The following is a 22,368-nucleotide window of genomic DNA, read 5'->3' as shown; positions in this document are numbered from 1 at the left end:
CCCGGCTTTCACGATCCTGCCAGTGGGAAACGATCGAGCGCGACAAATCGCCCGTAAGAATTGGACATTTCTTCTTCGCGTACGAGACGACAGAAAATAGAACGGAGCTCTCGTTCTGGTTCTACGATTACGTATATTTGTCTATACATACACGAAACGGCGACTGCGGGTCCGCCGCAGTTTCTTCGCGGCGGGTGATATCGAACCACCCCAGGGCTTGCCCTCCTTCACGGAACCAGAATTGTCGACCCCGTTTTTCTTTCGGGTCAAACGAATTAATTCAACGCGACACGCTTACCCTGCATCGCGATGGCAAGATCTCCTTCTAGCTCTCGTTGAGAAAAATTTACGAAGCATTCTTATCGATTGAACACGAAAATCGGAACGAGACGGGGTCACGGGGTATTATTCCTGGGAAGCGTGTCGTGACATATGAAATGTTCGAGTTGCTGGGCTTGAAATAAATATTGTACGCGTCGAGGGTCGAAAGAAATGAAACAGGATTAACTCGGGACGTAAAACCACGTTTTACGATCCGTTAATTTCCGGAAATTTATTCATCCATTATCCCAAAACTTCTGGCAACTTACACGAAAAAGGAGCGGAGTATCTTCCGATAGTTAGACGACTAGAAATCTCTTCCCGATACCGGGTCCCGACTCCTCAGTTCCCGTCGACTTTGCTCTTTTTTTTTCGACCGGCTACAGGCCTCGCGCCGATGCAAAAGCATTCCCTTGTTCGAACTTCCCGCGCCTCTAACCACCGTTTCCACCCCCCGTCGGATCCGCGATTTCCGTCTGAGAGCTTCGAAAACTTTCGACGGTGGTCGGGACACCGGATTGCATTAAACATGAATAAACGATTTATGAGGACGAAATGGCTGCAGGGGGTGGCAGCGGGGCGAGAAGGAGGAGGAGGTGGATCCGAATAAAAGCAGGTCGACAGGATAGGCGGCGGGTTTCCTTCTTTTTTTCCGATCCTCCGCTGTTTGTGTGTGGTACGTGCACGCGATCGCGATCCAGCCTCGCGTTGTTCCTCGATAATTAATCGCCGCGACGGAACACGCGTACGAACCAGTTCGAGGCTATCTTCTTTGTCATCACGCCGGGTAATAATTCCCAGGCAATCGATTGCTGCTCGTCGATCGATCCTGGTACACTTGTCGCGATAACCGGAACGAGGGATTAGATCTCTCTAACTCGTACACGTTGTTACGCTCTTCCACCCCTTTTTGTCGCGTATCGAATCGCATCCAATTAAACGAAACCTGTCGTCACGATCATAACAGCGCGGACCAATAATACATTAGGTACATCTGATTAATTCGTAATAAAATCTGTCTTCGTAGAAGTTCATGAATCTGGAATCGAGCATCGTGGAGCGTACCCAATTACCATATCGTATCCGTATTATCGTATGCATAATCAGCAGCACCGGATCAAGGGGTTCCATCTGAAGCAGCGCATCGTTAAACATCTCTATAATACCGTCATTAAAATACGAAAGTTTACCGCCTCGTTAGACGTGATTTCTTTAATCACATCGGGCAGAGAAACATCACGGAGTTCCGCGTTAGTTCGTACGGATAAATTCCCCGGTTGTCTACCGCCGTCCCATCGGGAGCCAGATAGATACTCCGGTGCGAGGTTCGGCGCGTCTTCCGGGGCCGGGGCCGGCGAGTTTTCGAACAGAGATTACCGCTGGATGCATTATCGATGAGAAAACAGATAACGAGGGAATAATTCGTTCCCGCGGTGTCGTCTCTATCGCGGATCGCGCCGGCTCTCTCCCGTGGCATCGTTTCACGAGTTTCGAAAGTTTACTTTGCCGTGCGGTTCGCCGCGAGCTAATTTGCGAGCGTCAGCTGCGTATTTCTGCGACTATTCTGAGTTCCTTGTGCCGTTCACCCACGAGCCGCGCCGGGACGCCCGGCCGCCGTTAAAAACGACTACCGCGAGGACAATATTTCCCCCTTTTCACCCGGGCCAGAGCGATCCGCCGTGTCGCGCGGCGCATTTTTTACGGCCTTTGAGCCAGCCAAACGTGTATTAAAAAGTCGCGCCCCCGGAGTGAAAGAAACGCGGCTACTGTCGTCGACCGCGCGATAATCGTCGCGACCCTGCGCCTCCGCCCCCACGAGTGTTTATTGCATCGGACGAAAGTTCGACGTCGCTCGCGGATCTTCGCACGCCGTGTAATCTAATTATCGCGTTCGCGAGTAACGGCTGCTCGTAAATCCGCGCTCCCCGTCTGAAAAAGGGGACGCGTCGTTGAAACTTAAAACAGGGGGAAGGTCGACGGATCAGTCGTTAATTCATCTCGTAAAGAATCTTTACTACGCTGGGTAACTGAGACGCGATCGTATCCAACGTGTACTCGCGAATTCGTTGCAAATAATCTGCTCGCGGACGGAAATCGTCGGATCGAATTCGAGGCTGCTCGGAACACGTTCAACCCCATCGCTAGCAGCGACTGGCAATCAGTCGGCTAAAGAGATACGTGCACCGTCGACTTCCCGTTTTCTTTTTCCCGGCATGGAAACACGCACGTCATCATCGCGAGCCAAGGAATTGCCTTCGGGTAACGTTAATTGCTGGGCAGATTTAATTAGCTTGTGAAAGAGCAGTCGAGCCACCGCCTCCTCCACCCTCCGCCGTCTCTCCCTCTCGCGTTCTGTCTCGAGTCGTTGATTAATTGAGCGAGGAGGAGCCGGCAAGCTGTTAATCGATAATTAATTTGCGTCAAAAGCTAATGCTCTGCACCGTTCGCCCTTGGGGCTGTACCGCGAAATAAAACGAAGTTCTAGCCCGCTAGAAACGTCACTTGGACGCCGCCTTGTCGACGGGCACGCATTGTTCTCGATCACCATTCCCAACGGAGTGTCGAGGTTCGTCCAATTTCTGTGGATTCCTCTGCGTTTCGTCCGGACCGGACGCTGCTCGGCTACAGATTCTCCTCGGCCAATGAAGCCTCTGTCGATGGCCCCGGCCAGACGGTCGATGAAATCTGCATGGGAAGGCGGCGGACGGAATCCTACTTCCGCGAATTTCCACTGCTCATACTTTATGCGCGAGAAGTAATTAGAAGAGGAGCCGGGATTGGAGGTCGAGGAGCTGAATCGAAGTGGGTACTTCGAATTGGTCGCACGAATCCAATTTACTCAGCCCCTCGTCGGGGGCCGGGTACGTCGATATTTGATCCGCGACTATTTTTTCAACTCGAACGGTTTCGTTAGCAGTAACCCGCGGCAGCAATTTACAAAAGTGTACACCCGACGGGAAGAGGTTGGGCGCCGGGGTGGCTCGGCGCGGCAAAGGCGCGCGTCCTCGACAACAAGTCGCTGGAGCTGGCTCAGCATCAATCACCGTCCTCCATCGTGCGTCGTTCGCCGAGCGAATCGGCACTGGCAATCTGCGTGAAAAGGCGAAAGACCGAAGTGCGCTCGAGAAGTATCGACATGCGTCCGTAGCGAGTGGTTGTCGTTACTACCGCTCGCTCGAGTGGTAAAACGGAACCAGATAGTCGAGATGGCAGTAACGGAAAATCGCATTCTTTCGGAAAGCACGGTTGAAAAAATAGAATAAAGTAGAAGGAGAAAGCAAAGATGGAAGAGGAGGGGGTGGTTAAGGAATTCTTTAAACGAGAGCAAAGGAAACGTAGGATCGAGGGTAGGGAATTGACGGTTGGAGGGTGGCGTTTCACTTGTTCCGAACATAAACTGGAACGGCAGACGTGTCGGTATGAAAATTTCAATCGGCCCCTGTTAAAGTGTCGGCGTTGCGACCGTGGAGGCGGCGCAGGACGTCTCTGAAGTTGGAGGAGGCAGAGGTGACGGTGGTGGTGGCGTAGAAATTCAGGTGGTGGGTCGAGATGGGGAAAGGTGGCGGAGGGCAGAAGAAGGGTAAAGTGGCTCTGGACCGCGTATAGGTGCGCACATCCACCTCTCTCTCTCTCTCTCTCTCTCTCTCTCTCTCTCTCTCTCTCTCTCTCTCTCTCTCTCTCTCTCTCTCGATCCACCTTCCTCTAACGTTTTCTCCCGCTCGTTACCACCTCGCACAACGCGAACCTTCAAACCTCTCCCCTCGTTGCGTTCTCCTTCTCTATCGTGCGAGGTCCTAGCCCCCGGCGAACTGCATAATTCATGGCCCTGCTACACCGACCGCCTCCACAACGGACCCTCTTTCTAGAGGGCCGACGCCAACCCAGCCCTTCTCCTCCTGCCAGCAACCGCCACCTTTCTCCCTGCCTCGCGACCTCCTGTGTTACTCCACCTGGCGTTCCAGGGTCAACCTTGGTCGGCGGCGTTATTGTGTTAGCCTGGTGGCGAATAAATCGCCCCATTCAAATATGCTGGGATTCATGGGCTAGATACAGTGATGATTATCGATTATTTATACGTGAGTGAAATCGTTGGATCATTTTCAAGTATCTTGGACTAGATAAAAAGGATAGAGAGACCGTAGCAAGATCCAGAAAGGATGAAAAATGGAGTACGCGACCTTATACGTGACACCGCGTGCGCGTCGGCTGCAGGGGACAAAGTCGAGGCGTGCACGCGCGCACGATCGTTTAGGGGGTCGCGTTAGTTAGCGAGGACGGGCTGGTAGCGCGGTATGCCCGGATAAAGTTCGCCCAAAGCGTTCTACGTGCATCGCGAGCATCGCGACGGAGACGCGCAGAATGTAGGCGAATATTTCGGCTGAGTTATGAACGGCGCAGCCCCCCGTCGAGGTAGCGGGTACCTTAACGAGAGGAACGCCACGGGCGCTTCGACCGCTCTCGATCCTCCTGGAATACCTTCCCTGACAGCGAACAAGATTCGAACGCCGGAGTAATGGATTTTTACGAGTCCAGACCCGGGCGAACGTTCCTACACGAATATGGAGGGGGTGAGTTTCTACGCGAGCCATTGTAACGCGATCGTGTCACTTTTTATTTGGCATTGTGCCCCTCTGACTGTATTTTAGGCTGTCCGTTACCGCGCGGACAGGGTGAACCGCTTGAAGGATCCTGGGAGGATGTTAAAGTGAGTCGAACACGCTGATTTGCATTCGAGGGGATCGATATTTTCTTCGTACATTTTTAGCGAAGGTGTACGTTCGAAGCTTCTTTATCTATACCGTGCTCGATACAAGACACTTGTACAATATTTGCCAAAGACATCGGTGCAGAAACGAATGAAAGTGGTCAGTAAAGGATGAACTCCGACGAAACGAGTACGCGGAGGGCGATGAACGCCATACGGTTCGATGATCGTTCATCCTACGTACAACCAGCTTAGGTTCGATTTAGATACCGGTAAGATATCGTCATTAAATCCTCGCACGGTCTCCCGTCTCCCAGCGAGTGTGCCCGCGAGTTATGTCGCGCTCAGGGTGCGAACTTTTTCAGGGCGCGCGACGTCGCGCGTACGTATCGATGGAAGACAAAGTGCTCACCCGGAGCTACGAAAACCGCTCGATATTAATACGAGATACCGGCTCCAAAGCTCGAAGCGAGGATAGCCGCGTCGCGTACAGCCGTCGACGACGACTGGGACGACAGGGATATGCAGATGTCCCCGGGCTGGGAGCCGTTCGTTCCCGTCCTGGCGGGACCGCAGGAGCGCGCACCGGTTTCACGCGCTGGATAAATGGGAGATGCGCTCTCTCTGCCATCTTCGGCTACCATCGCTCGCGTTCGAAGATAAACATCAGCGCCAGCAGCCAGCCGCGCTAACAGCACACGGTAGTCGAACGGGGACCGCGTAATTAGCCATGCTCCGAGCGTTTCTCTTCTTTTCCGTTTTTTCCTTACGCACTGGCCAGCGACCGGCGCGCACGAGAATGCTCGATCGCGGCCATTTGTGAGCTGTCCGGCAACCGATCAAAGCGTTCCGCCGTTTGCTCGCGGAAGAGATGCTGCCTCTTGATTGATGTAGAATCGAGGGTGAATTGAGTCGGCAGCAAGGAGGAAACAAAGAGGGAAAAATCGAAAATCGAGACTCTGCCTGCGATGGTTAACCTGCTGCATTACTCGTCGCGCTCCGCTTTACGATTTAAATGTCTGCACTGATAATTCCTTAACAGAAAAGCAGTTGGAGAAGTGAATAGTAAGACGGATTGAAATCTATTCTAGAAGGGACATTACACGCTGATGCGGTCTAAATGCATTGTGTCTTACGGGGACTTTCGCGTGCGTCGTCACTTGTTAGCGAACTTCAAAGCATTTCTAAACAGCCTCAGGACGTACATACCCACCCTGGAGCAACTCTGAAGTGTTTTCTCGAAGCAAGATGAAGCGTCTCGTTATACCGTGGAACGTGACGAATTTCCAAGACCAATTTTATTTGATTTCATTGCGACGTTACATTAAGAAGCGAATCCAATGTTCCGAGGCTACGAACTTCTCCGATTTCTTCTGCACAGCAGAGCGAGTGTTTTTGATTGGCGACATTAAGGGTGTTCCGTTAGTTTGACGACGGTTTTAGCCCTTATCTCGAGAAGGAAAGTTGTCGTACGGTCGACCGCTGAACAGAGTCTCGGATTCGTGTAAATTTTATAGATCCTGTTCGAGGCGAACGGCATACGTCCGGGACGCACGATGTCGCTTCTGATTTCGCGGAAAGGCTGGCCGTAAAACCTGTTTGTACGTCTCTCCGATGCGACGTCCTCCGACGTTGGCGCAGCCAGGAGAGAGGGTCCGTTGCATTTCCGGCAAGATACTGTAAAGCGTAAGTGACTCGGTTGACCGCCACCGGTGCTCCGTGGAAATGCTATTTGCGTCCCAGGGAAATCCAGCCGACGCGTCCATTTTACTCTCCCCCGTATTCTCCATCTCTCCCCGTCTCTCTCTTACGGTTGGTCCAATCTGAATTTTGACGACGTCGTCAAAGGAGCCCTCTTCCCTTAAGAGCCGTGGATATATTCGAAACAGTATCAAGTCCTACAAATGGATTTAACGAATCACATTCCTACCCCCGACGAACAGGAATAAATTAGAATATTTGAAAGCTGTTTACTAATTTTCATTTCCTATTACTGCAAGCTTTTCCATGCCTTCGTCTCGGCTCTTTAAAATATCTGCGCAACAATAGCAAGAGCTCCTGTAATTGCGTTGTAATAGATGGAAATTCATTGGAAAATTATAATGATCGCTAATGGCGGAAGAAATCTACCGCAAATCTCGCTCGTTTCACAATCGCATCGTTCTTCCAGCTACCCTCCCTTCAACGATCAACCTTCACGCCAGAAGGGCATAATGGGGCTACCAGAAACGCTCGCATCGAGAAGCCTCGAATTAGTCGTAAGGGTGGCAGCCGGAGGGGCGCGCGAAGAGAAAAGGAAAGAGGTCTCGCGACGCGTGCACACGTGTTTCCACCTTCCACGGCATTTCACTATTAAAGCGATGGCGCGCGGACCCACCCGCGTCGCGATTTCTCTCTCTCTCTCTCCCCCTCGTTGCTCACGTCCTCGTCTGCGACGCCAACGGAGGGTCTACGAAAATAAGTCGCGACGCGCCCTGGCAATTACACGAGGACGACTTCGTCAACTTTTAATTTGCCTGGCTACTCACCCTCTACCCATCACCCTTTCTCTCTCTCTCTCCAAACGCGAAACGCGGGAAACCGTGCACGCCTTTCTGCGAATTCGCGCGCAAATTTACGCGCAAGATGGAAACCGGTCGCCCTTTGGGCGAATCGCGCAACCACATCCTTCCTGCGGGCTCGTAAATCCCCAGTGGGGCTGGAAACCAAGCGTTTTTCAGCGATAGAAGCCGGGGAAACACCGACCGTTGACGCGGGTTTTCTCGAGCGAACTCGAGGATCTCGTTTTCGCCCGCCGCCACTTAACGATGCGGCAGCCATTAGTCGCGCGAGAACCCCCGCTCGGGAATAATACGCTAATTCTAGCGTGCCTCCTCAAATCAATTGCAGAATATTTTAGTCTTATTAAAACTCTGAGGAACTGAAGAGCACCGTTCGTACCTCGCGTTATCCATTGATCGAACTCTCGAACGTTTCCACCACCTGTTTCATTTAACGAGACACGAAAAAAAGGAGAGTTTCACAAATTTCACAAGATATAAATTTCTTTCCTTCTCGATCGACGCGCGACTCTCGAACACGTCGCAAAGTTCCATCGGAACCCGAATTATCGAATCGGGAAACGTCACCGTTCTTTTTCTATCCACCGCCAATTTAAACGTAAACGGTCGAGAATACGTGGCGGTTGAAAATGATTAAAAAACTTGTTCAACTTCCAACGGGACCTTCCGACGTTTTTTGGAGATTTATCGACGGCAATGGAAGCGTCATACTTTTCACCAGACGAAACTACTCCCGTCGGACGGTGGCGGGTGGGGGAAACTAGTTTGGATACAAATTTTTCACCCGCGCTCGAGAGTTTCTCGACGAGCCTCGGCTAACGATCCAGAAACGTCGGTAGTATGGGGAGCTGCTTGCTCGTTTATATGCCTGTACGCGAGTTCTGCTACTTTTTTTCAACGGGCGCCCCCCCTTCCTCACGGTCGGCACCATTACGGGAGCGTGTCTTTTCAAGAAAATCGTTGCCGTTCTGCAAAACGACCGTGCAAACGTTCCGGAGCGGAGGAACTCTCCTTCGTTTTAATTGCGTTCAAATTAGTGGGAGCAGACTTACGGCTGGCCGTCTGCGCAAGGATCTTATTACGGTCCAACGGCGGGACGGAAGGAATCTCGGGGTGTATTCAACACATTTTTAACCGTGGAACACAAAGCAGGATATCTGTGACGGCTGTGGAAAAGGCTGGTGGTCACTAAAAAAGATGCATTCCACGGTTTTAATTTAGCTTCCGCCGAAAAACCAGCTGCTCTCTGTTCGGCCGCGTTATAAATCAGACCGCGAGCAGCGTAGGAACGTCGAACCCGTTAAAAGGAAGAGCCGAGCGCATGAACGATGGGTTATTTAAAGGGGAAAGAAATAGCGAATACCATGGAAATCGAGCGTCCAGAGTACGTACAAGGGCACTTTATGTAGCGACTCGCGGTAAAAGTCGCCGACCCGGGCCGAGGGTGGTGTTCCAGTGGATGAAGGATGGCTGTGTGTGCGTAGCCGTACAGCCCTCGGACAAACGGGCCACTAAATCCACGTGATTTCTTCGTTTCCAGGCCGTATCGCGGCGAGATTTACAGGAGACGTTAGCTCGGCGCCAATGCTGGAAATAGCGGGTACCGTGCCGTTTCAACTAGCAGCTACGTGTACACCACGACCCTCCGCAACCTCGATCGGCCTGTCTAGATTTAGGCTCGCGATCGAAATTTATATAGAGCAGACGAAACATCTAAGAATTCCCTTTGGCCCGCGTTATTTTCATCTCGCGATTACTGAATCAGTCGGGTGTTCACAAGATGCAACGAACTTTCGCACTCGACTTTAGCAACGCGAAGTCTCGATTGTTCTATCGTAGCTCGAATCGAAAAATTCGAACGTCACCCGAGCGTTACGAACCGAATCGAGAAGCTTTTACCGAAATTAGAGAAACTCTCGCTAACGACTTCACAGTCGCGAGCGTGGGAACGCGGAATCGAGCAGACCGGATCGATATTGTACTCGTTCGAGAGTGAAACGGCACGTTAAGCGCGAAACAACGTTCCGATAGATCCCGCGACCGTGACCAATGATTAATCACGCGTCACGGTAAATTCAAGCAGTCTAGGAACGAGTGCGCAGAGTCCCCGACACGGGCCGCCGCGCCGAGCCGACTCGAGTAACTCGAGCTTCGATGCACCCTATGACCTTAATTACTGTGTCGACTAATCGATCCTCCGCATTGTGATCGTGCTATCCCCGACACCGGTACCGACGTAACCGCTCCGTGCTGAATGGTATCTTAATTGCCGGTCGGATAATCCGATTCAGCCACTTAATCGATTATGCGCCTCCATGGAGCTGTCGCAGTCGCATTCACCGAATCTTGATGGAATTCCCTCGTTTATCGTTCAAGTAGAATACCGTCCACGAACGTCCGATACGTGTACACGCGCACAGACACGCTGCCATCGAAAGGACCACGAATTCCTCGAACGATGTCTCGAGCATGATCGCGTTCCTCGATCTTCGGACAAGACGACTTCATTAAAATCACTCGGTTACACCGTTTACCAGGGTATCAAACGAGCGATATACGAAGAATCGAGCGTGGAATTCGTGTCGTTTTTAAGACTGGCCAGGGATTATTCGCGATGGCAGCGACGATATACGACGCGGAGGGCGCCCGGTGAGGAAGAGGCAAGAAACGCGTCATCGAGCCCGGATTTTTCTACGGGTCGTTGAATAACGAGCTACGCGCGATGAGGGTCCCTAAACTTGCCAGATAAGCATCGCAAAGTAGTCGGTAGCCGAAGAAACTGCCGTTAATTAGCCAAAAAGTGAAGGCTCGCCTATGCTCAGCTCCGGCAGGATCCCTCCTTGCTTTTTTCTACGGTGCGCGCCACGACGGCACCACGGTGAATAAAGTACCGTCCTCCTCTTACCCTTGGCTCCCTCGCGCGGCTCACCCTCTCCTACCCAGCCCCATCGCCATCCGGTGCACACGAGCTCGCCCCCTCGTTCAAGAGTAGAACAACCAGCCAAAGGGCCCCACGGCGTTTTCCCCGCGTTCCTCTCTCGCTCCCTCCTCGCTCTGTCTCCCGTTCTCCATCGTCCGAACTCCCGATCCTAATCTCGATAATGACGCGTAATGGCTGCTGGCGTGAATGTAGCTCTTTGTCCGTGGCTGCTGTACCGGTCGTATATCTGTCCGGTTGCGAGAGCCGCGCCATTTCACCCCGGCGAAAAGCACGGGGAGGCCGAAACGGTCGCCGTTTCCAGCCTGTTTTTCTACGCTCACCATCGCTCTGTCGTCTACCGTACTTTCGCCAGTTCCGAAGAACTTACGTTTAATTGCTTTCTTTCAGCTAAGGCGAGGCTGCGCCCGCCAGCCTAGCCCGCAACGCGATTCCGCTACGATTTTGTAGGGTCTTTCTTCTCCGAGCGTGGCACGACGATAATTCATTCCCCTTCTCGGTGTTCTTGCAGATACGGTTATGAGAGTTCGATGACCACTGGATAGCGGACCATCCATCGACGCCACCATGGACTACCTGCAGACGTGCCTCATCTTCTACCTATTGATCCTCTGTTTCTGCGGAGGACGAACTATAGACATATGTGAGTATACACACACCGTAAGATCGATGATCCTTGGGTGCACCCCGGTTGAAATCGGTGCGGTTTAATGACTCGCCGGTCGTTCGGCTCGTGCGTTGCTATCGAGGGAACCCAATTAAATGTAATTGACGTCGAGACAAAGGTTTGATAAAAAAAAAAGAAACAATCTACCTAGGGTCGCGCTTGCCGATCACGATAGCCAGAACTTTCGTCTGGTTTGCTCGAGACCAATTAAGCGAAAGAAATCGCTTACGTTCAACGTTCAACTCCATGAAATCGTTACCATTCACGTTTATTTATAATACTCGCATCCGAGCATCGAAGCGTATCGAGACGAATCCACCGGTTGACATCCGCCGCAAGTACGTTACTCGAGTCCACGTGGCAGAAAATCGATCCCTCCCTCCCTCCTTCCTTCCTTCCTTCCTTCCTTCCTATTTCTCACTCGCGCGGTATACGGTGGAAATACGTGTTTACATCCGAGACCATAATTCTGGCGGTGGTAACAGGCTCAGCCCGTTCGGTGCGACCGATAAAAACAGCGCTATCAACAGTCTCGGGTCCTCCGCGATGCCTGGTCCCACCGTCTTCGACCCTGCGTTTAAACCACGGCTAGCTTTCCATCCCATTGACTGCGGATACGTAGTCACCCCGTCTCCACCCCGAGCGTTCTCCACCCCCTCCGCGTCTCAGGTAAACAGGCGGGGAAACTTGGAAAGTATCCGAGGCAAGAGTTCCGGGGAAAGGCTTTTAGGTACCCATTCGTGAAATCGAGCCGTGGCCCCCGACTGCGAAACGTGTTTCGCACCCCCTCCGGCCGCCTGGAACTACGCCGCGCGGGCGAGACCGCGAAGATGGATGGGGTCGGCGTTTCGGTCTGGTTACGCGCGTCTCGGCCTCCTCGCGTTAGCCGCGATACACGTAACAGTTTTAGAAAGAAATAAATCTACGCGGGCCCGCTGGAATGTTTAATGGAGTGGGCGGGATCGCGTTTTTGTCGAACCAAAAGTGGGGGAGCGAAAGTGGGAAGGTGCGCGCGCGCACCGTTCTTGCGGTCCGTTGGACGGAGATTGAAATTTATCGCAACGTTCCGGTACTAATGACGAGAATCGCTAGCCGAGGGGGTGCGGTTGTTAAGCGGCGCGAGGGAAGAATAGCGATTTTTCTACAAGTTTTTCTGCTCGTCGAGGACTCGGAAATTTAATTCGCCCGTGGGCTTCGTTTGCGGTCAGAGGGTCGACGCGAACGTATGATTGATGCGCGCGTCACTTTAAATCTACTTACCCCGACGCATCTCACCGGAGTATTGCTATTCTAAAGCAACGAAATCAGAGAGAATTACCGACAACAAGATAGGATTCCGTCAGAGTGAAACTCACGAATCTCAACTCCAACCCCTATCCAGTCCCCTTTCTAGACGTGCCTCTGAACTCCCTAGCGGGGCATCAGTATTCGCACAGAAACTCGGCTAATCTCGAAACTCCACGAGCAAGCTCGATAAAACGTGGAAAAAGAACACCAAGGTGCACCAACACGATCGCGAAACGGAGGTTCCATTTCGAGCGACAAGTTCGCCCCGGTCGTTCTCTCGAAATTTAATAAGCCGCCGGATCGTAAGTCGAGGCTTGGGACGACCGGAAACAATAAGTAACGATCGACTGAAATATAAATAGCGCGTCGGGTCGAGGAAAGCTCCGTTCGGCTCTAGTCGAGACGCGAGGGAGGCGAAAGGATGAGGCGGCGAAACCGTGGCGACGAGGGCGAGCAAGAGATATCGGCCCTCCTGCGGTGAGTGAACTTGTACGTCGAACCGCGTTGGTAAATTCGCGGTCGTGTTAAGCGGGCCAGCCGGAGGGTCGCGGCGGGGCCGAGGAGGACGGCTTTGGAAGGGCTGCAGGCCAGTTAAAGCGCGCATAAATTGCAATGTTAATGTTGCCCGCGATACATAAACATGTTGTACGTCGGTCGGATTGCGGTCTGAGCGCGGTGCACGCGTAAGCGCCAGCTTGCATACGGGCGCGTGCACGCAGTTGGTTTGCGGGGCGGCGGCGTGGGAAGGGGTTGGTACCGGGAGTGGTGTAGCCGCGTGGAGTTTCGCGTATTCGATTCACCGAACACTCGACCGCTATTACGTACGCCGCGTGTCGCGGGGAACGCTTTCACGGAGCCTGGCCCGGGTGATTGCCGGGGCCACGCGAACACGCCTATGTCCGCCTCGCGTGCGCCGTTGGACATGATTCGTGAAGCTGCCGCGAGAAAAGGAGCAAACCGCGATACGCGGCCCCGGTTCGTTCCCGGTGATTGGTGGCTACCGCTGCACGCATGTGCCACCAGATGGGAATGTTTTATGTTTGTTTTAACCGCTCTTTTCGATGCCGATAACGGTGAAATATTGCGAGAGATGGCGATTCGCCGCTCGTTTCGACGGTCTACGCCAAGCATTAAAAAAGAGCTCGTTTACCTTTGAACGAAACAGTCCATCCCCCTACGCGTGTACTCTCTCCATGTAACGATGTAAAGCGTAAAGTTTTAATGACAATGTAGGAAGAAGTTCTGGAAACTAGAAAGGAAGGAAGTTTAAAAACGATGGATCGCTTACCACCACCAGCGCTCAACTTCTTCTCTATCGCTTTTTTCCACCTTTCTTATGGAGAGAGAGCTATGGACCCGCTCCGGTTACATGAATCACGACGGTTCATTCGTGGGAACGAGGCGAGTGGAAAGTGCTTTATTTTGAGAACGAACTTTTCAATGCTGCATCTGATTCACTATCTTTTTCTTCCCCCTCGAGTTAATCATTCCCCATTAGCCCATTGAGGACGGACGACCCGTTACACACTGGACGAAATTGCTGCCAAATTGACAAAGTCGATGATCGAGCGCGCACGATCCTATCGGGTGCACCGAGTAACTCCTTACTTCACGGCGCGCGCATTCAATCGAATCGCCCTCTGATAACAATAACACCCACCAAAACGTATGTCCCTGTCGCACACGCACGTCCGACGATAAACCCCGTACGCGCGCGCATGCACGCGTGCCTGCGTATTGTCGAGGACAGTGGCGGCGCGGCGGGCGATCCTGTCCAAACGGGGGTTGAATCGTTACGCGGAAAGCCCTCTCGCGTTATGGTATTGTCATCGGTCCGTTGCCTTCCCCGTACTCCCCGTGACCCCTCTGTCCCTTCCAATTATCCGCAGATCCATTAGGTACGCGTACGCCGCTGATGAAATTGTCGACGTATTAACATAACCGGGCGACAATTAAAGCGTTATGGGGCGGCTCGCATACCGTGCCGATTTCGGGCACCGGCTGCACAGCAATTTCACGGGGGTCACCGTCTTAAGAATCCCCGGAATCCGGGCGTAATTTTTTAATTGAAACGAGCCAGTGGTGTTGAACGGTCGGACCGCGTCACGCGTCTGCCCCACGACCGTACAGAATTTCCGGCGAATTCGACGCATTCCAACCGTAAAAGGGTCGAGCCTTGGTGTCTTCCTGTGTTACCACTGGCTATGCCTAGCTGTTGCGTTGGAATCGTTAACCTAGCGTCAATTTTGATCGCGAATGGAATTTCTTTAGTTCCTGCTGTTCGTTTTCCACTGAATTTTCTTCAGTCAACCTTATTGTCCAACCGCATGGTTCAGCTCCACGTTGAGCCAAACATTTACATAACAGTGTTTGTATTCTGGGCTTAAGATTGAAGTAAAAAAAAAAATAGAGGAGTCCCAGTAGATTCGTTTATCTCTCTCGAAACTTTTTCTCCTCGTAATAGCGACATATGACGGGGGCTAAAGTCACACGAGGCGCTGTGACCCGTAGACAAACGCTGTCATAAATAACTGCGCGTCTCTCAACGGACGTGCGTGTAACGTACCTTCGTTCACAATGCACGCTGATAGAGACATCGCAGACCGCGAAACAAATACTTCCGAAGCTCAGTCCGCTTCAGTGGCAATTCTGTGCGAAGTTTTTACCGGCTCGCAGGTTCCGAAACACCCCGCAGAGATAGAACGGAGAGACAGACAGGTCCGTCACAACACGCCGCGTCGGTGATCGTCGCAATTTGTCACGGCTTTGTACAGTTCGCGGCGTCATTAACACCGCTCGCGTCCTCTACTTTCGCGGAGTTTGTTTAAACGTCGAATCGCTGGCACGACAAAGGGGGCCGGTCCTGGTTGCACGTGTGCGTCGTATGTCTCCCGGGTATAAAATCATGCCCGCGTAAACATTCCCAAGCTAAGGCGTCCCGGCACATCTGTTCGTTCAACCCGTTCGCGCGGCTCCGTCAGGCTTGATCACGTGCCAGAAGCGAGTCGTACGCGGCGCAGCCGTTCGCATGTCTCTCAGCGCCTTTAATGATTCGAGCTAAATCGTCTGGAGTGGCGGGCAATCGACTTAACCGACGTATAGTTGGCGGAGGCATGGCGGTGTATCGAGGGCCCCCTGTGAGGATGAATCGCCTAGATTCCAGGAGACGCGGGCTGAAAGGACGTCAACCGTCAGACGTCGACGTCGGGTGTAATAATCCCCGACTTTCGGCCTCGAAGGGCGTCAATCCGCCTTGGATCTGTATTTTCATAAGTCTGGCCCGGCGCGAGAGCAAACACCATATCAGGGGGTCGAGTGCCGTCTCCGAAGGGTTGAAACCCTTTCCCGTGCAGTCTGTCTGCGCGATTGTGCTGGAATCGAAGAAATCCTCTCTGAAGGGGTGCGATTTGAAGTCGAATTTTATGATGAAAAGCGTAATCAAAGGTTAACCGAATTAGCAGAGACACGCTTAAGAGCGAAGGATCGCTCACAGAAGGCGCACTGTTTCGCATAGAAGCCAGAAAGAGGACACGATGAACGAGGGAAAGAAATCAGGGTGCTACATTTAAAAGCACGCCGTGGAGGAGGTCAGACATAGCGGAGTCTCGGCCAACGGCGACGTAAGCTAGCTTTTGATAAATCCAGGCCACGAAGGCGAGCGTCCCGTACACGTAACACATGCCACGAGGTATATACGTAAGGAAGGGGTTGCAGGTCCGAGCCCCGTAGGGGTAAGCGCTGCACGCAACTCGAGACGGTGATTTGAAGACAGCGGGGATGGGTCACGCCTGAGGGGAGGTTATAGCGAAAGGGTCCTCGGCTTTTGCGGAGGAGGGTGCAAAAAGACCGCAGAAGGAGAAGGTTAGGCCGAAAGGGGGCGAAAGGGCTGTGTAAAAGTAGTACTTCCGTTTCGCCAGCCGTCCCGGCGCCAGAAACGACGGGCATGCGCCCTCACGGGCGTCGAGTCGCGCTATCTCCCCGCTGCAACGGCTGTTTGTTTTCCCTGAAAGGGACGAAAATGGCTCGGTGGCCCCCTTGACAATATCGTGGAAAACCGTGTTTTCGGTGTTCGTCGTAGCCTCGAAAATGGGCGCAGCAGCGCCCAAGGGGGAGATGCGAGCCACCGTCTTTCGGGGTCGTCGCTCTTACAAACATTCATTCTAATTTCGCCCTGGTCCTGATGAGCCGGGAAGGGTTTCTGTGTTACCGAGACTGGCGAGGGAAAACCGGGGCCGCAGGTGTCCACCTGCTAATTCCGTTAAGTAAATAAAACACGTTGGGCCGTTGTCATAATATGGCAATTAAGGTGGGACGACGGTATTATTGTGGAATACGCCTCCGTTCCTCTTTTCGACCCTTTTTTCATGGTTTGTGGCGTTAGGTTTAAATACATTACGGTTTTGGAAAGGGAGGTACGAAAGAGAGAGAGAGGGAGAAGAAAACGAATGAAACACGTCTACTGGTGAACATTCTGATGCTAGTCGAACTACGAGTAAGGAATTCCTATGCAATCTCTGATACGTTTACAGCATACGCTGAAGCTTCTTCGTTTCAAGCTCCATTAAAGGTTATTTGGTAGCGGATTTGGTTCAGCGCGGGATTTCCGTGATTTCGATTAGCCGAGGGGTTGCGCGCCCCGGTGGTATGAAAAATAGTAATCCGTAAGTGAGTCATGATTTATGCCGCAATATCGTGCCGTAATAAGGTGGGGCGCTTAATATGTTTTTCGCGAAAGACCTGGAGAGTAATTAATTTACATTCAGGCTCGCGGGGGGTGAGAACGGACGAGAAAGAACGAGAGGAACAAAGAGAGTGGGAGCGAGAAAAGAGGAATCAACAGTGGCGTGGCCAGACCGCGACCCTCGTATATCGTCATTAATAATAATTGTAGAGTTAACAAAGGCGGGCCGAGGTGGAATTATTAAATCCGTTGAGATAGAAAATCTCGCGGTCGAGTCTGGCTTCCTCCTGTTTCTTTCGCCGGCTAACGAAAACCTACCGCCCCTGTTCGCCTAATTCGCTTAATATCTGCCTCTCGGACGAAGCAGCCGCAACAAATCTCCCTGGACCTCTTCCCCGATTCGTAACGATTCCGTATAACTTTTGTTTTCGTTCCCACCCCCTCCCGTTGCAGTCGCGTTCGAAGTGTCGCATAAATTATTTAAATCGCCGAAATCAACTTGTCCCGCGGCAATAATACCACACGAGAGCCGAGAGAGAAAAAGAGGGTGTCTGGTTTCGCGGCGAGCGTCTTCTCGACTTCTCCGGAAGCTGACGCTTCCACGGGAGAGGGACGTCTACCGGGGCGGACGAAAGAAGCGGTTATCAATTTGACAGTGACGCGGTTAAGGGAGTAAGAGTGAGAGAGAGAGAGAGGGAGAGAGAAGAGCAGACGGCGGTGAAAAGAGAGACGAAGTCGCGAGGAGGGGTCGCGAAGGCATTCAATTTCCCTCTTTCTCGCGGACGCGAGGGGGCGGCGCACACCCTTCCGTTCGGAGCTGTCACTCCGTGAGAGTTATGGTCGCCGAATGAGTGGCTGGGGCGGGCCAAACGTCGCATAACTTACTTCTTCTTCTTCTTCTTCTACCGTTTTCCCTCTGCTCTTTTCCAGGATGTCTATAAATACGAGGATCGAACCTGCCTACCGCGCCACCGGCCGACACGACCACGTTCCTCCGTTGTTCCTGCGGGATCCTTTCCCGCCGATAAGAGGACGCCTGTATCCTCGTGTAAACGATTCTAATCGTTTGAGAGCGTCTATCGATTTGTCTTGTCCGTTTAAGTTGAAGCGTTCACGCACAACCAACCTATTGCTCAATTAAAAGCTTTATTTCCTTGAATTTGGGCCAAACGATTCAGAGTAATTCCGTTTCCGACGACGGACAGAGTATGTTGTTCCGGTTGAGTCACGAGAGCCAAGTGGTCTGTCCAATCTCCCGTCTTATTTTTACTAACTACACTTGAATTACGAAGGCTGCCGTGTTCGTTCGACCGTGTCTCGTAATCTCGACCGTGTGTTTTCTTTCCTCCTGTCACTCTTTCACAACAAGGCTTTCCTCTAATCACTTCTAAATACCGACCCTACTACCGTCGCGTTTCTCGTCTCTCCCCTTTCTTTTCATGTCCGAGCTATCAATCTTTACATTCAACCTGCCTCTACCTTCATTTGCATGACAGTCTTCTTTAGCTCTATATACTCTTCTCGTTTCTACGCTCTCAGCATATATACCTTACTTATAGATGGACGAAGAAAAATTCGAAAAAATTATTTAAAGCAACAAACGTTATGATCGAAAATTCGAGGTTGGCGGAGCAAGGTGTCGTAAATTCGTCGAAACGCCGGTTTGTTCCGTCCAACAACGGGGCAGAGACGATTACGCTGAAAGGGTTCCGTTGTAGAATCGCGGCGGCGTTAGTCGATGAGTTCCAGCCGAGGGAAAGAAAGGAAAAAACCGGCGGCGAAGAAATTTCATACGGCAAAAACGGTGTTGTACGCGCGTCGGTTCAACTCCCGGGAACAAGTGGCTCCATGTAGAGGAGTTAATTACCAGAAATAAGCAGCCGCCGGGTCGTAAAACTTGCACGAGGCCCGCGACTTACGCCGTATCTCGTTAAAAATTTATTTACGAGGAAAGTTCGCGCCGCGGATTTCGACTCGCTTCGTTCGCGAAAAACGCGCCGCGGGAAAGCCGGGGCATCCGCCTTCGACTTTCGAAGATAACGAACCACGCGGAAGCCACCGGATAAATATTTTCGTCACGAAACGGCGCAAGTTTAGCTCGTCGACGCCGGCAGACTTTACCATCAACGTTTACACGATTCGAGGAACAAAGAAGCCCAGACTTTCCTAATTATCTATACGATTTAATGGAGAAAAGAGTAGCTGGTCTCGAATAATAAAATAAACATTCCATTTTTTAATTACCGCGATAATTCTAAGAAGCACCGCCGCGTTATAATTAACCCCATGAATCCTCGAAATAATAAAAATCCTCGAACAGCCACTCGAACCGTGTTTATGTACCCAGACCGAGCTCGTGAATTTAAGATCTTCGCGCCAGTAAACTGCGAACTATCCCGATAGCCAGTTGACGCTCCCTGGGACAGCTTCAGGAAACGGCTGTCGTTGACTACCAATGCGACCAACCGAATTCTCCAACCCTGGTTTATCGAGCTCTCGCCGCAATGGTGGACGCGCTTTCCCGCTAAACGCTCGTATATTATCCTCCTATTCCCTGGAAGTCCGATTTCACGCGTTCGAGTAAACAGATCCCCTTTGATGGTTTCCCACGTGGAAGGGATTGAGGACGACGCGGAGTACCCAATTTCAACGATCCGAGTGCTTCCGTTTCGTGGACTCTCTGCTGAAATTTTATTTTTCCCTGTCGCTGCAGATTTTACGCGAGCGAACTAAACGCGCGACGAAGAATTACATTGTTTTGGAGACGTTGGTCATAAAGGATTCGAGAAACGGTCTCAAATGGAGTTTGTAAGAGGCAGCGAAACTTTAATATATTATTTAACACATCGACAGATTCTAATTAAAATTACTAAAAGATGATTTTATCTAATAATCGATGTAAACTTTATATTCCTTCTGAAAAAAGCAGATATTCGCATATCGTTCATCTGGGGCCAAAAAAATTGGACGATCGCTTTTACTCGCACGACGTCAGCTCGATCCGGTCGCGTGTTCCAACACCGTAGCGAAACCAGTCCAGACGTGTAATTTCGGGTCGTCGAGAATGTTTCTCGCGCCTCGCGACTGGTGATTGAAAAGCGTTTCTCGGTATCGTGCCGCAGTATCGCAATTATCGCGCGGGTATACAACACACCGTCGACGAAAAATACGACGTGCACGGGATGGCTGCTCCGCGAGGGCGCATAATCGCGCGACCGGTTGGTTAGAGGCTGGGCGCCGGCAGCGAGAGATCGCGCGCTCGTTCGAAACGTGTAATGAACGCGCTCGATGGACCGTGCGACGGTGTTCGCCCGAAAATAACGGGCGCGAAACTCGCGGATATCATCAGACGGTGAGACAGGCCAGCGAGAGCAGATGGTAGCCTCGCCACGAACAGGAGTTACGACGTGTAGCGGATGTTTCTTTTAGCCGCGAAAATACGTCGCCTGAAATTTTCAACCGTCCGGCAATTATAGAATTTCGCAACACCCTTCATTACGCGGCGACATCGTTTTATTTCAATCGTTGCCCCTGCCGCGACTAGTATTTGGCGCGGTGTCGATTTTTGGAAATAAATGATTTAAAGGGAAACGCGCAGAGGTGCATAGAGTGCTGTCCTATAATTAACATTATAATTGGCCCAGCGAATTAAAGCGTTCGAATGGCAATCTCGCCCTCCTCAGAGCGAAAATTTTCGCCCGCGGAACGAATACGAACCTGTATGTAATCAAAGCAATTTCCTTTGTTTGCAGCACAATGCATCGCACCCCTGGGGATGGAATCTGGTGCGATTCCCGACGCAGACATCACAGCGAGCTCGAGTTTCGATAGCGGAAACGTCGGGCCGCATCACGGACGGTGAGTGAATTACCGTGTATTACCGTCTCGTTTATAGAGCGCATTATGCGAATGCGATGCAGTACACATTCGGAAATATGATAAAATTAACCCCTTTGTGAACCGTGCCCGGCGAACGGAGATGCAATTTCCCGAAATCAGCGCGCTTCGTTAACCGATCTATTCGAGGGGGGTGAGTTGCGCCCGTCCCGCGCGCGCGGAAAAGATTCTGTTACGCGTCACGAGGGGACACGGGGAATTGTTTCGCGAATCAGCACGCGTGGCGCGACGTTTCGTTTCGACGAACAGAAAGGTGGACGCTCGCGAAAGAAACGGGAGGATCGCGTTATTAACGGGCTCGTCGCAGTCGTCTACCGTCCGCCTTTATCATCCGACAAGACTTATCGCGGGCCCATTGAACGCAGCCGGGCATTAAATTTGTCAGGGGGATAAATAATCTTGCCGGCGTTCGTTTCTGGACGAAAAGGATTTATCAGCCGGCTTGACGGACGGTTTAAAACGCGATGCAGATTGATGCGCGAGAACGATTGTGCGGCGGAGTGAGCCCGACGACAGAAAAAGAATACGAGTCGCCCGGCTCGTGCGGCACGATAACATTTCTGACTCTCTGAATGCTTTCTACGGCTTAAACGGATGATCCTCTTCCTGTCCGTCATCCTGTCTACGGGCCCGAGATAGCTCACGATCGGGAACTCGGCCGGTCACCGTATTAATCACCGACTACTAAACTGCACGTCTAATTCGGCCTTCAAGCCGCAATGAGGATTAATGACGCGGGATGTCCCGCATGCGCGGCCATTTGTATCGAACGTTCCCGAACCTCTTAGCCGTCGTTAACGTGGCCAGCCGCGTATTCCTTTGATTATACGTGCCAGCTAATTACCATACCGTATAGACGATTCTAGTCGACCAGCCGCGCACAGAGAGGGGCAGAGGGACTGCCCGAATTATGATGCTCCGAAACGGAGACCACCCGTCACGTTAACGAGCTGCGACTCGCGAATCGTTTCACCTGGAAAGTTCGAACTTACGCCTCCGGGATTTCAAGGCTCCTTCGACGAGATCGGTATTGATTTATGCAGTCGAGAACGAACGGTGATTCCGTGGAGGAGAAAACGAGTGGATGGAATGTTTTTTTTTTTTTTTATTCGAGGCCCTGTCATCGAGAACGTTGAATCTGACAACTCATTCGATTTAATTTACGGGGAACACCCTGTATCGGATACGTTCGCGTCTCTACGTGTTTTCGGGGATGCCTGACGATGCTTCTTCTTTAGACTTTCAAATTTTCTAGAATTATTAAAAACGCTGTAGGCAATAAAACACGACAGAAATTCATAAACAGCATAC

The 22,368-nt window shown here is 51.8% G+C and overlaps 1 protein-coding gene across 1 annotated transcript in view; it reads left to right on the top strand.

Annotated features, from left to right (window-relative positions):
• The window catches only part of LOC143424417 (discoidin domain-containing receptor 2), a 108,148-nt gene that overhangs the window by 66,940 nt on the left and 18,840 nt on the right, over positions 1-22,368 (top strand). The window contains exons 2-3 of the mRNA XM_076896470.1: positions 11,037-11,168; positions 20,913-21,018. Of these exons, the coding sequence (XP_076752585.1) occupies positions 11,093-11,168; positions 20,913-21,018 (182 nt within the window). The 5' untranslated portion in view covers positions 11,037-11,092. The remainder of the gene's footprint in view (positions 1-11,036; positions 11,169-20,912; positions 21,019-22,368) is intronic.

This window comes from Xylocopa sonorina, chromosome 1, assembly GCF_050948175.1.
Source record: "Xylocopa sonorina isolate GNS202 chromosome 1, iyXylSono1_principal, whole genome shotgun sequence".
Taxonomy (NCBI): Eukaryota; Metazoa; Arthropoda; class Insecta; order Hymenoptera; family Apidae; genus Xylocopa; species Xylocopa sonorina.
This window is presented reverse-complemented; position numbering and strand designations above follow the sequence as displayed.